General features: G+C 44.5%; 1 protein-coding gene across 2 annotated transcripts in view; it reads right to left on the reverse strand.

Moving 5' to 3' along the window:
* The window catches only part of LOC143935999 (chloride channel CLIC-like protein 1), a 325,838-nt gene that overhangs the window by 219,219 nt on the left and 91,344 nt on the right, over positions 1 to 15,275 (reverse strand). For both annotated transcript variants that reach the window (XM_077460253.1, XM_077460254.1), the window contains exon 3: positions 10,682 to 11,118. In XM_077460253.1, the coding sequence (XP_077316379.1) occupies positions 10,682 to 11,089 (408 nt within the window). In that variant the 5' untranslated portion in view covers positions 11,090 to 11,118. The remainder of the gene's footprint in view (positions 1 to 10,681; positions 11,119 to 15,275) is intronic.

Below are 15,275 nucleotides of genomic sequence, written 5' to 3' on the forward strand. Positions count from 1 at the left end.
ACAGTCGCTAGGTAGCTAGTTATTTTTTTAGGTTCACCGCCAGGTTTTTATAGCGCTAGGTACCCCGATATACTACCCAATAATGGTTTTAACCCCCTGATTTCTGCTAGTTAACCCTTTCACCCCCTTTTGCCAGTGTCACTAAGCGATCGTTTTTCTGATCGCTGCATTAGTGTCGCTACAGTCGCTAGGTAGCTAGTTATTTTTTTAGGTTCACCGCCAGGTTTTTATAGCGCTAGGTACCCCGATATACTACCCAATAATGGTTTTAACCCCCTGATTTCTGCTAGTTAACCCTTTCACCCCCTTTCACCAGCGATCACAGTATAGGTTTCACTGGTGACGCTGCTTAGCCAGTTAGTTATTTAGGTTCCCCGTCAGGTTTTTATATAGCGCCAGGGACCCCCATATACTACCTAATAAAAATTTGAACCCCCTGATTGCTCCTAGTTAACCCTTTCACCACTGATCACCGTATAAGTGTTACGGGTGACTCTGGTTAGTTTGTTTTTTATAGCATCAGGGCACCCACCATTTATTACCCAATAAAGGTTTAACCCCCTGATCACCCGGCGGGTGATATCAATTAGGTTTTAGGGTCAGGGTCTGCGTCACCCCAGGCAGCGCTAGGTTAGTGCCAGTACCGCTAACACCCACACACAAAGCATACACCTCCCGTAGTGGTATAGAATCTGAACAGATCAATATCTGATCTGATCAGATCTATACTAGCGTCCCCAGCAGTTTATTGTTCCAAAAAAACGCATTGTTAGCGGGATCAGCCCAAATACCTGCTGGCACCTGCGTTTTGCCCCTCTGCCCAGCCCACCCAAGTGCAGTATCGATCGATCACTGTCACTTACAAAACACTAAACACATAACTGCAGCGATCGCAGAGTCAGGCCTGATCCCTGCCATCGCTAACAGGTTTTTTGGTAGCATTTTATATTCAAATCCGGAAGGCAGTGCTTGGTTTTCGGGGTCCCGTACGTGGCTAGGTTCCCAAAAAGTCCCCCACATGTGGTATCCCCGTACTCGGGAGAAGCAGCAGAATTTATTTTGGGGTGTAATTTGACTTCTGCCCATAGCATGTGTGAGCAATATATCATTTAGTGACAACTTTGTGCAAAAAAAAAAAAGTTTGTAATATTCCCGCAACTTTTGGCAAAATATAAAATATTCCATGGACTCAACATGCCTCTCAGTAAATAGCTTGGGGTGTCTACTTTCCAAGATGGGGTCATTTGGGGGGGTTTTGTGCTATTTTGGCATTTTATGGACTTCGAAACTGTGATAGGTAGTGAGGAGTTAAATCAAAAATTTGCACCCTTAGAAATCCTGAAGGTGGTGATTGGTTTTCGGGGTGCCGTGCGCGACTAGACTCCCAAAAAGTCCCACACATGTGGTATCCCCGTACTCAGGAGAAGCAGCAGAATGTATTTTGGGGTGTCATTTCACATATGCCCATAGCATGTGTGAGCAATATATCATTTAGTGACAACTTGGTGCAAAAAAGACCAAGTTAGACTTACCGGTAACTTGTTTTCCAGAAGTCTTTCAGGACAGCACCTGAGAGATAGCGACTCCACCCTCCTCGTTAGGAAACACCTTCTTCCTCCAGACTTTAAAGGGAGGCGCCTCCCTACCACACATCAGTTGTAGAAGAGAACCTCCGGCCCCGGCTGGAACACATAAACACATACGTTAGTCACAGCGTAGCATAATATAATACCATAGGGCGGGATGCTTGCTGTCCTGAAAGACTTCTGGAAAACAAGTTACCGGTAAGTCTAACTTGGTCTTTCCCAAGGCGTCTTTCAGGACAGCACCTGAGAGGATAACAGAGACTTACCCCTTAGGGCGGGACAACAGCTTGCAGGACCTTTCTGCCAAACGCCTGATCGCTGGCAGAAGTGAGATCCAGTCTATAATGTTTCACAAATGTGTGAAAACTCGACCACGTCGCCGCCTTGCAGATCTGCTCAGGGGTGGCACCAGCTCTCTCTGCCCACGTAGACGCCAGAGCTCTGGTTGAGTGTGCACAAATTCCTGCTGGAGGAGATAACCCTGCCTGGGAATATGCCTCTGAGATAGCTAATTTCAGCCATCTAGCTAAAGTAACTTTAGAAGCCTGAAAACCCTTTTTTCTTCCTGAGAAAAGTACAAACAGTGAATCTGAACGCCTGAAGGACTCCGTCCTTTCTAAATAACTCAGCAGAGTCCTTCTGACGTCCAAAGTATGGAAAGAAGTCTCCTTATTTCCTTTGGGGTTAACACAAAACGTTGGCAGTACTATGTCCTGTATACGGTTCTGAACTGAAGCTACCTTCGGTAAGAATTTTGCATCTGTTCTAAGAATAACTCTGTCAGGAAAAATGGAAAGATATGGTTCTTTAACTGACAGAGCATTTAGCTCACTGATCCTGCGTGCAGAGACAATGGCAATCAGAAACACGGTTTTTAATGTGAGAAACCTAAGGGAAGCCTCCACAAGAGGCTCAAAAGGCCCTTTTGTTAGAGACTGTAGGACTACCGACAAATCCCATCTAGGAAAAACCTTAACAGGAGCTGGCCTAGATCTTTTAAGAGCTCTAAAGAACCTGATCACCAGCGGATCTGAGGCCACAGATTTTTCTAAGAACACCGTCAGGGCTGCTACTTGCACCTTCAGGGTACTAACTGCCAGTCCCTTGTCTGCACCATCTTGTAAAAACTCCAAGATGGAGACAAGGCTCCCTGTCACCTGAGCGGCTGACAAACACCAAGTTTTATAACGCTTCCAGACCTTAGAATAAATGGCCCTCGTAACCCTTTTCCTACTTGCTAAAAGGGTCGAGATCAAACGGTTGGAAAACCCCTTGCTCCTAAGGAGCTGCCTTTCAGAAACCAGGCCGTGAGAGCCAGGCTGGCCACTCCTGGATGGTTCACTGGGCCCTGCAACAACAGATCGTGTCTGAGGGGCAGACGCCAACAAGGCTTGATTGCCAGGCCTAGAACTGTCGAAAACCAAGCCCTTTTTGGCCAAAAGGGCGTGATTAGAATAACTGGTACCTTCTCCCTCTGAATTTTTCTTAAAATTAACGGGATTAACTGAAATGGGGGGAAAGCATAGCAAAGACGAAATTTCCATGGATAAGCTAGCGCATCTGTGCCCAGCGAGCCATCGCGACTGTCCAGGGAAAAGAACTGGGGAACCTGGGCGTTCACCCTTGAGGCGAACAGGTCTACTTCTGGTAAACCCCATTTTCCGGCAATCATTGTGAATACCTCCGGGTTTAGAGACCATTCTGCTTCCCGAATAGCGTTTCTGCTTAGGAAGTCCGCTACCCTGTTTAGATCCCCTTTTAGGTGGACTGCTGATAGGGATAACAAATGTTTTTCCGCCCACCGAAGAATCTCCATGGCCAGTACCTGAAGCGACCTGCTTCTTGTACCCCCCTGTCTGTTTAAATAAGCCACTGCCGTGGCATTGTCTGTTAGGACCTGGACGTGATGGGACTGCAGTTCCTAAACAAACAACTCCAGAGCTAAGGCAATCGCCTTGAGTTCCCTCCAGTTTGAGGACCTTATTGTCTCCTCTTTGGCCCAGGACCCCTGAGTGAAACGTGTTCCTAGATGGGCTCCCTACCCCCAGGAACTGGCGTCGGTTGTTAGTCTTTTCCCGACTGGAAAAGCCCAGACTAACCCTTCCGATAAGACCTCCTGTCTTTTCCACCACCATAGGGACCTTTTTACCTGGGTTGACATTCTCACCTCTGCCTCTAGGGATGCCACTGTGTGATCCCAAGATTTTAGAAGGAAAGCCTGCAGACACCTGAAATGCATTCTTGCCCACTGGACTGCTGGCATTGCTGAAGTCAGAACTCCCAAAGCTGACATAACCTGTCTTACTGTCAGATTTTGGCTGGTCTGTAATAAAGACACTGCACCGGAAATCCTGTCCTTTTTGTCTAAGGGAAGGAAGATTTTTTGCTCCACCGAATTTATTAGAAACCCTAAAAACCGAATCTCCTGAGATGGGTTTAGGGACGACTTTTGGAGGTTCAAAATCCAACCCAACGCCTCCAGATGGCTGCGAGCTTTGCCTAGATTGGTCTGCAATTCCTCGCTGGATGGGGTGAAAAACAGCAGATCGTCTAAATAAGGAATAACTGCGATTCCCTGAAGACGCAGTGGCGCTAAAGCTTCTGCCATTATTTTGGTAAAAATTCGGGGAGATGATGACAGGCCGAAGGGTAGGGCCCTGAACTGGAGATGATGAACCATACCCCCCAACCTCACCGCCAGCCTGAGAAACTTCTGAGACTGGGGAGAGATCGGAACATGTAGGTATGCGTCTTTTAAATCTACTGACGCCATAAAACATCCTGGCGTCAACAGGTTTCTGACCGAAAAAATTGAGTCCATTTTGAACTTCCTGTACCTTATGGACTCGTTTAAAGGTTTTAGGTTGAGAATCAACCGAAACTTCCCTGTCGGTTTCTTTACTAGGAAAACATGGGAATAAAACCCCTCCTGCTGTTCTTGCAGGGGTACCTGTACTACTACGCCCTGTTGCATCAGTTCCTCTAGAGAGGACTTCATGGCCAGGGCCCTTACTGGATCCCGCGGGGTGTTGGTAATCAGGAACCTTTTTGGGGGGTCGTTGACAAACTCGAGTGAGTAACCCTGCGCGAGAGTGGTCAGGATAAACTGATTTGAAGTTATCCCTGACCACTGCGGAAGAAATTCTTGTAGTCTTCCGCCCACCCGCAGAGACGAGTCATTGCGATTTTTCGGCCTGTGTAGGAGGACGGAAGAGAATTCCGCCTCTACCCTTCGGCTTCGGGGCGGACCAACTTTTCCTTCTCCCTTGCAACTTGCTGTCCTGATCCTGAGTTTTTTGAGGTCGAAAAAGACGTTTTGGTACCTGCTTTTTCTTTTTGACCGGAAAGGATCTCTTTTTATCGGCTGTCCTGTCAAGAATATTATCGAGGTCAGAGCCGAAGAGCAAGTCTCCTGAAAAGGGTAACCCACACAGCTTATTCTTTGAAGCCGAGTCACCCGGCCAGGTTTTAAGCCATAAGGCTCTTCTTGCAGCATTAGTTAGAGCTGCTGACCTGGCCGATATCTTAATTGCCTCAGCTGAGGCATCTGCAACATAGGCCACTGCCGTAATCAGGGTAGGAAAAGAATCTAAGATTTCCTGTTTAGGGGAATCTGCAGCTATATGTGACTTTAACTGGTTAATCCAGTATTCTAAATTTCTGGCTACACACGTTGTGGCCATTGCTGGTTTTAAATTGCTCATAACTGATTGCCATGATCTCTTGAGCAAAAGATCCGTGCGTTTGTCCATCGGATCTTTCAAAACTCCCATATCCTCAAAGGACAGATCTGTGGATCTTGAAACCTGGGAAAAGGCGGCATCCAGTCTGGGCACCTTGTTCCATACTGCTGCAGGGTCCTCCTCGAAAGGAAAACGCCTTTTGTGGGCTTTGGAGAAAAAGGGCTTTTTCTCTGGATCCTGCCATTCTTTCCTAATGGCCTCAGAGATGACCGGATGAACTGGGAATGTTCGGCCCTTAGGCTCATCCAACCCAGCATACATGCGGTCATGGAGTGATAATTCCTTTTTCTCCTCACTTAAACCAAGCGTAGCATGAATGGCTTTAAGGAGCCCATCGACCTCTTCAAGGGACAGTTTGAATTTAGAGGGGGCTACCTCAGAATCCTCCAACTCCTCTTCCGAATCTTTAACGGAAAGAGCAGTGGACTGCTTTTCCCTATCTGAAGGGTCTTCAGGCAGAGATTCTAACACCGGGATTGAGAGAGACCCCTGGGAAGACTCTGAAGTGGAAGGCTGACTAGCAGCCGGGTTTGCTAGTGAGTGACGAAAATTCTGGATCGTGGCGTACAGCTCCTTCTTTACAGAGGCCACCAGATCCTCACATACAGAGGCAGATTCCTCTTTAACTAAAGAAGTAATGCAGGGACTGCATAAGGTTTTCTTCCAATTTTCTCCCAGCTTGGCCCTGCAAGAAGGACATCTTTTCTTTGGGTCAGAGCTCTTAGCCTATGAAGAAAAAGACAAAAAAGGGAAAAAAACCAGGGAACCCTTAGTGAGACCCAGTCTCAGCTTTGATAGGGATCACCACACAGGTGCACTGAGAAGAAACCAGTCAGCTTCTAGTGCCCAGACAGGCCCCTTGCCACCAGGGGGGAAAAAAGAAAGGAGAGAGCGGGACCAAACGCCAGGAAATAGAAAAAGAAAGGCAGACTTTAACTGCTGCCTCTTACCTGGGCCTTGCTGGTGCCTGTGCCTGTCCCCACCGCTGCAGACGCTGAATCTTCCATAATCAGCTGTGCAGAGATCCACTTGTGGCTAAACGCCACCTCCGGAGTCACGCCGTGCAGCTGCACCGGACCGGAAGCGGAAATAGGCACCAGCACCTGTCCTCCCTCCTCCCCCCTGCGTCCACGCCGGAAACGACGTTTCAGCTGACCCGATGACCCGCTCTGTCACTTCCGGCGCGACCGCCGAAAACAAACATGGCGGCGGCACACGCGCGCCGCCGCGCCTACGAACGTGCGGGCCACCGAGTCTTCGGCTCTCTCCGAGCACAAGAGGGGAAGAGGAGCCCGCTTGCTACCGCTGACGAGCCGTGGGTAGGTCGGGAGGACAGCGGGTCTCTAAAGGAGGAAAAAAAGGGAAAGAAGCCTAGTCCCTCAGGAACACCTAAGAGAAACAGACTCCTTCCCAAAAGGTGTTCCCTCCGGGCCGGAGGAAACACAAAAACTGATGTGTGGTAGGGAGGCGCCTCCCTTTAAAGTCTGGAGGAAGAAGGTGTTTCCTAACGAGGAGGGTGGAGTCGCTATCTCTCAGGTGCTGTCCTGAAAGACGCCTTGGGAAAAAAAAAGTTTGTAATATTCCCGCAACTTGTGGCAAAATATAAAATATTCCATGGACTCAACATGCCTCTCAGTAAATAGCTTGGGGTGTCTACTTTCCAAAATGGGGTCATTTTGGGGGGTTTTGTGCTATTTTGGCATTTTATGGCCTTCGAAACTGTGATAGGTAGTGAGGAGTTAAATCAAAAATTTGCACCCTTAGAAATCCTGAAGGTGGTGATTGGTTTTCGGGGTGCCGTGCGCGACTAGACTCCCAAAAAGTCCCACACATGTGGTATCCCCATACTCGGGAGAAGTAGCGGAATATATTTTGGGGTGCAATTCCACATATAACCATGGCATGTGTGAGCAATATATCATTTAGTGACAACTTTTTGTAAAAAAAAAATGGAATTACGTACCGGTAATGTCCTTTTCCAGGAGTCTTTCAGGACAGCCACCTTAGAGAGACACCGGCTCCTCCCCTCTGAGGAAACACCGCCTTCAATTTCATAATTTAAGCCTCCTCCTCCCTTCGTTCCTCAGTTCTTCCAGAGTACCTCCGGCCAAACTGGGGAGACACAAGAACACGTCAAACAAATAAACTTTTTAAGTCTTACCTGACGATCTCATGCAATGAGTTCCCGATGATCTGCAACAATTTGGGTGGGAACCGGTGCTGTCCTGAAAGACTCCTGGAAAAGGACATTACCGGTACGTAATTCCATTTTTCCCCAATCGTCTTTCAGGACAGCCACCTTAGAGAGGATAAGCGAGTATATTACCTTAGGGTGGGACTACTGCCTGTAGCACCTTTCGACCAAAGGCTTGGTCTTTGGCTGACAGAAGATCCAGTCTATAGTGTCTCACAAACGTAGAAAAACTGGACCACGTTGCAGCTCTACAGATCTGTTCCGGAGACGCACCAGCCCACTCTGCCTGAGAAGTTGCCACGGCCCTGGTTGAGTGTGCTCTAATGCCCGCTGGAGGATCTAATCCCCCTGCCACGTATGCCTGCCCAATGGCTAACCTTAACCATCTAGCTATGGTACGTCTAGAGGCTTTGGAACCCTTCCTGGCCCCTGAAAATAAAACAAAAAATGAATCTGTCTTTCTGAACTGACTTGTGCAGTCTAAATAATAAAGAACACATCTTCTAACATCTAGTCTGTGAAACATGTGTTCCTGTTCTCTAACTGGATTTGAACAAAATGTAGGTAGCACGATCTCCTGCATCCTGTGGAAACTAGAAGCTACCTTAGGCAAAAAGGCCGGATCTATCTTCAAAACCAGACGATCCGGAAAAGCCTGAAAAAAGGGAGCCCTGACAGAAAGGGCTTCGAGTTCACTTACTCTTCTTGCTGTAGTGATCGCTACCAAAAACACCGTTTTGAGAGTGATCAGCTTTAATGAGCAAGATTCTAACGGCTCAAAAGGTTCCCCTGTGAGAACCTGTAAAACTAAAGAAAGATCCCAAACCGGGAAGGGGGAGCTTGAAGCTGGTCTTTGCCTACCTAGGGCCCTGAAGAACCTTACGACCCAAGGATCTGACGCTAGATGTTTCTCTAAAAACACGCTCAAAGCGGAAACCTGAGCTTTTAGTGTTCCAAGCGCTAACCCCTTATCCGCCCCTGCCTGTAGGAACTCTAGAACGGCTATAGGGCTATGCACGTTGAAGGAACCCTCTGAACACCAGCTGTTAAACCGTTTCCATACCTTTAAGTAAATGGACTGGGTTTCCTTTTTCCTACAGTTTAGAAGAGTGGCTACCAACCGGTCTGAGAAGCCCTTGGCTTTTAGCAATTCTTCCTCAGAAGCCACGCTGCCAGGTTCCATCGTCCTACCTGAGGGCAGAACACCGGACCTTGAGACAGGAGATCCTCCTGCACTGGGAGAATCCAGGGGGGTTCTACAGACAGGCCCTTCAAGATCGAGAACCACGGCCTCCTGGGCCAGTGAGGTGCAATTAGAATGAGGGTAGTGTTCTCCACTTGAAATTTCCTTAATACTGCTGGAATGAGCACTGGAGGGGGGAAAGCATAGCACCTGGAGACGCCGGAGGAAACACCATAACTGAGGAACGAAGGGAGGAGGAGGCTTAAATTATGAAATTGAAGGCGGTGTTTCCTCAGAGGGGAGGAGCCGGTGTCTCTCTAAGGTGGCTGTCCTGAAAGACGATTGGGGAAAATTTTTTTTGTCATTATTCAATCCCTTAGGACAAAAAAAATAAATATTCAATGGGCTCAACATACCCATCAGCAATTTCCTTGGGGTGTCTACTTTCCAAAATGGGGTCATTTGGGGGGGATTTGTACTGCCCTGCCATTTTAGCACCTCAAGAAATGAGATCGGAAGTCATAAATTAAAAGCTGTGTAAATTCCAGAAAATGTACTCTAATTTGTAGACGCTATAACTTTTGCGCAAACCAAAAAATATACGCTTATTGACATTTTTTTTACTAAAGACATGTGGCTGAATAAATTTTGCCCTCAATGTATGACTAAAATTTAGTTTATTCGATTTTTCTTATAACAAAAAGAAGAAAATATCTTTTTTTTTCAAAATTTTCGCTCTTTTTCCATTTATATCGCAAAAAAAAAAAATCGCAGAGGCAATCAAATACCATCAAAAGAAAGCTCTATTTGTGGGAAGAAAAGGACGCAAATTTCGTTTGGGTGCAATATTGCATGACCGCGCAATTACCAGTTAAAGCAGCGCAGTGCGAAATTGCAAAAAGACCTCTGGTCCTTAAGGTATTTATTGGTCCGGAGCTGAAGTGGTTAAAGTGGATGTAAACCCAATGTCATCCTTTCTAAACTACTGCCATAGGGGTTATCTGGAAGGATATACATGCCTCCTGCATGTATCTTTACCTGTCAAATGTCTCCCCTCTGTCTGCTATGAGACCTGAAAAACTGCATATACTGTGGGCGGGTCTGTTGTACAGAGCTCGGTGGGTGGAGTCGTGATGTCAGTAGAATCCCCGCCCACCTCTACACTCCCCTTGTCAATATGCATATTCTCCAGTGTATTTCTTACACTGAACTTCTGCTATGATCACTAAAATCCAGTGAAAAGACAGGAAAGTAACCACATGCCAAATCATGCTGAGGTGTGGAACATCCAATTCTGGCAGAGCAGCAGAAGAAAGGAGTGGGAGGGAATTAAAAAATAATGCATGTCTTAGGCTAGTACATGAGATATGTAAATCACCTGTCACTCACAGCAAGGGGGAGGATTTGACCAAGTTTTTCTCTGTTTGTCAAGATTTATCTGACTGAACAATAAAAGATGATTGCTCAGAGATGGATTAACTCTTTGTGGCAAGATTGGACTCAAATGATAGGAAATCTTATTTATACTCTACATTATGACATAAAAAAAAAAAAATCGGGTTTACATCCACTTTAAGTAAAATCTATCTAAGTCACTCACACTTCTGTTTCATTGCAAGGTGGTTTATGGCTCTAAGTTGTGTGCTCTATGATGATGGTGGCTGCTACAAATATGCAATATTCCTTATGGCTATTGGATTTTGTATGTGGTGAATAAGGACTACTGTTGATTTTTGGACTGTATGTATTCAAATAAAGACTGTTTTCTGGATAAAAAAAAATAAAATCTATCAAAATTGAAATTGTTTTCTTTTAGTACTGATTATTATGGGTGGAATGGAGAATTTTCAAACCACTGTAGTCCCTGACAGACAGAAAAAGCCAGCGTGCCATTCAACTTGGCAGCAAACATGCAAAAAACTGTACTATGCAGTATTACTGTTGCACTGTGGATATTATATATTTTATAGCTTACCTCTGAAAGTATTCTCATCTTCTTGGCCACTTCTATCTTGTATAGCCGAAACCATTCCCAAGGGATTGAAATGAACAAACTTATCACAAGAAGCAGGACAAAGTAATGCAGCCACCTGTCCAGGAGAGGGCGCCGGGATTTACACACGTCTTCTAAAGGTGCTGCTGATAACTTTCTGGCCATAGCTTTGGAAGTGACAGGAGTTCTTTTGCAAACTTGAAGAATGAGGAAAACAAGGAAGCAAATAAAAGAGGAAGCAAACATTGCTTTGGAGTATATAGTCCATTGCTTAAAAGGCGACTCTAGGGACCACAGAGGTGGGAGAAGAAGTTCATCTTCTGGAAAGCCTACCACTCTGTGTTTAAAAAAATAGATTTTGCTCACAATCCAGCTGTAGACAAACTCCATGCTGTGCCGGCGCTGACTTCACCATCAATCTGCAAGGCAACAGAGACAGTCTTCAATTTTGTTGACATTTTAATTTTACTAACAATAGCAGTTACAAAAATACCTAAAGAGGAGGTCCAGCCTCCTCACCAAAAAATACAAATACTACAAATATTGCAGCTGCCGACTTAATATATGGACACTTACCTGTTCAGGGAGCCCTAAGCTGATCTATCGGGTGCAGCCTCCGCCATTCCTGTTAAGGGAACCCGGCAGTGAAGCCTTTTGGCTTCACAGGCAGTCCCCTACTGTGCATGCGAGAAGCACGCTTCGCTTTCTAGTTGGTCCGGCGGCGGAGGGAGCCTAACTTCCGGAAGACGGGGTTGCAGCCCCGTCTACTGGCATTGGGGATCGATACCCAATGAAAGAAAAAAAAAGACTGAAAATGCGCTGTAAAAGAAAAAAAAGACTGAAAATTCTGTAAATAAAATTAATTGGTCTTGGTTATAAAATTTTGCAAATTAGTCAATTTTCTTCATAAATTTTGGCCAAAATTTTAACCCCTACATATCTTTGGTAAAAATAACCCAAATCAGTGTATATTATTTGGTTTTTGTGAAAGTTATAGAGTCTACAAGCTATAATGTCAATCTCTGAAAATTGAACACACCTGAAGTACTGATAGCTTATCTAATTTCTTGAGACCCTAATATGCCAGGAAAGTACAAATACCCCCCAAATGACCCAATTTTTGGAAAGAAGACATTCCAATGTATTTAGTAAGAGGCATGGTGAGTTTTTTGAAGTTGTAATTTTTTCCCACAATTCTTTGCAAAATCAATATTTACCTATTTTTTTTTTTTTTTTTTTTTTTTTTTACAAAATTGTCATATTAGCAGGTTATTTCTCACACGCAGCATATGCATACCACACATTACACCCCAAAACACATACTACTTCTCCTCCAGAGTATGGAATAAAACCACGTGTGAGATTTTTACATAGAGTGGCCACATACAGAGCTCGAACTTGCAGGGAGCACCGTCGGGTTTTCTAGGAGCATAAATTACACATATCATTTCTTGACTACCTCTTGCAGTTTGAAGGCCCTGAAGCACCAGGACATTGGAAACACCCCCCAAAATTACCCCTTGCAATCACTTGCTACCAGAGTGTTTACCAATTGTCACCTGAGACTGACAGCTATCAGTGACAGCAAGGTCTGGGAATTAGCCTGCACTGCAGCTGACTCCTTGTTTCAGGCACAATTTAGGAGATCAGATCATTTACTTTTCTGAAGCCCTCCCATCTGCAGAACAAGGGATACAATTCCTAAAAGGCTGCGTTTAAAGATCTGAACAGCTCTGATACTAGAAAACGATATAGTAGACTTTGATTAGACAGTTCTCCTTTAATTCAGTAGAGCCTTTGTGGGCATCACAGATGATTAGAAAATAGACTAGAGATGCCACCTACTGGATACATTTCTTAGAACTCAGAGACTACTCTGCATACAAACATGTGCAGAGCACAGCTGCTGCATGATGCAAGGGTTGAATGATACTAGTAATAATAATTCAACCCCATTTAAAAAAAAAATAAGATGCTGTGTAAAATCTACATAAAAAACAGAATGCAATGATTTATACATTTTAAACTTTTTTTTCTATTGCGAATAAAATATGGGTTTATGAAAATCATTGCATTCTGCTTTAAGTAGATTTTACACAGCGTCCCAACTTATTTGTAATTGGGGTTGTATAAAGTGTTCAAATAATACCAGAAAAAAAAAAGGTGCAGCTACAATTATCAAGACCGGAAATATTTAAAACTTTAGATAGTAAATGAGAAGTTCCCTGTGACTGGTTGTCATTGAGTAGCAACTATACAGTATATATTGTTTTATCCCTTTTGGTGCTTAGCGTTTAACCCTTCCAATGGTGGCCACACACGCTTCAATAAATGATGCATTTCTTATCCAGTCACTTTTTAGCCCATAGGAATCAGTAGATATCCAAGTCAATATACCACACACAGTCAAATTGGTTTTGATCATTGGTTAACCACTTCAATACTGGGCACTTATACACTTTCCTACCCAGACCAATTTTCAGCTTTTAGCGATGTCGTAGTTTGAATGACAATTGCGCGGTCATGCTACACTTTACCAAAACAAAATCTTTATCATTTTGTTCCCCCAAATAGATATTTCTTTTGTTGGTATTTGATCATCTCTGCATTTTTTATTTCCTGCTAAACAAATAAAAAAAAATAAAAAATAAAAATTTGAAATAAAAACCTTTTTTTTTGTTTCTGTTACAAAACTTTGTAAATAAGTAATTTTTCTCCTTCACTGATGGGCACTGACACACACCAATGAACACTGATATGCAGCACTGAAAGGTGGCATGGATGGGCACTGTAATTAACTAATAAATGTTACTGATGGATGTCAACTAGTGCCAAACAATAATGCCCGCCAATCAGTGATGCTCATTGTGGGCACTGATTGGCATCCATTGTGGGCACTGATTGGCATCCCAGGAGTTCTAGGGTGGCATAACTGGTGGTGACATCCCTGGTGGTTCTAGTGGCATCCCTGGTGGTTCAGTGTGGGCATCCTCACGGGGGCTGTGCTGATAATCGATCAGACACGAGTGAGGGAAAGCCAATCACCACCGTGATTGGAAACGGCTGCTCGCGTTGTAAAGATTCTCCGTCAGACTCTTTATCAAGATCGGTGTTGCGGGGTGTCAAACTGACACCCCGCAACAACGATAGCTGTGATGCGTGCCCTCGGGGGCGTGCAGCACCTTTATATCCTGCCGGACGTCCGGTCAGGATACTGAAACCACTTTACCACTGTCATTTTGGTACATGGCGAGCGGCAAGTGGTTAAGATTTGACCATTATTTACTTACAATGTAAATGATCGCATCTCTGCTTCCACCATATAATCTCAAAATCTGATCAACTCATATACAATCGTATTCACAAACAAAGTGCTACTGACTGATGAAACATGACTGATGAATTTCTTCCCTGGCTGATTTACTCAAATCAAATCCAATCAAAACGGAGTCTGAATCGACCATAAGGAGGATTATTGGATTTTGATTGCTTCCGTTGATCAGATAAAAACTTAATGCTCAACTCCTGCCAAAACACTGCAGCCAGGGATTTTTTTTTATTGTTGCCTGAGTAGCTACAAAAAAGAAATTTCTGTTGGCACATGGGAATGATGAGAAATCTCTTTAATAGGGTCATACACAAAACAAAAACACATTTTTAGATGACTGGGAAGGGGGTAGATGTTCTGACCATGTTTGCAGGCTGTGCCTACCTATCCTGGTGTCAACCCCCTTCATTTTGTGACCAGGTGTCACGGGAATAGAGAATGAAGAAAATTCTCCACAGTGGGGTCATAGAGAAACAAAACTGGGGATGAAAATGGCTGTGGTTAGAATTTAAACTTCAATAAAAAAAATATTAACCACATGAACACCAGGCACTTCTCTACTACATGTACAAATTAGTATTCTTTGCTAGAAAATGACTGTATTTAATCGGTGTATAACACGCACGGGCATATAACACGCAAACCAATTTTAGGAGGGAAGTTTAAAGAAAGAACCTTACATTTTTAATAAAGGACTTTAAAGCAAAATTAGGGTCACAGCTTATCAATGCACCCTGCTCAGTGCCCATCTGCAGCATCTAAATTGCCTATCAAAATTGCGTGCCTGGTGGTTCCAGTATAAAGATTGCCCATACGTCTGTACTGAATAATTTTTATACTGTAATCTGTAATTCTCCGCATATTATGTATCTGTATCAACGAACATACAAAAAACTAATTTTTTTTTTCCGATTAAAAATAAATAAATTGTCCATCAATGCACCTTGCTCAGTGCCCATCTGCAGCATCTAAATTGCCCATCAATGCACCTTGCTCAGTGTCCATCTGCAGCCATTAAATTGCCCAACAATGCAGCCTGTTCAGTGTCCATCTGCAGCCATTAAATTGCCCATCAATGCAGCCTGTTTAGTGCCCATCTGAAGCCTCACCTTTCCCATCATTGCAGCCTTGCCAGTGCTGGATTATCCCTGCTGTCTCCGAGGGAACAGAAGGAGCGAGCGCCGCTGAATTATACAAAAGCCGCAAGCTCCTGTGTACCCAGCGGTCCGTCACTCACAGCCTCGCCTC

The sequence above is a fragment of the Lithobates pipiens genome, unplaced genomic scaffold (assembly GCF_037356315.1).
Source record: "Lithobates pipiens isolate NorthernLeopardFrog02 unplaced genomic scaffold, aLitPip1_a1.2 Scaffold_28, whole genome shotgun sequence".
In the NCBI taxonomy this organism is placed as follows: domain Eukaryota; kingdom Metazoa; phylum Chordata; class Amphibia; order Anura; family Ranidae; genus Lithobates; species Lithobates pipiens.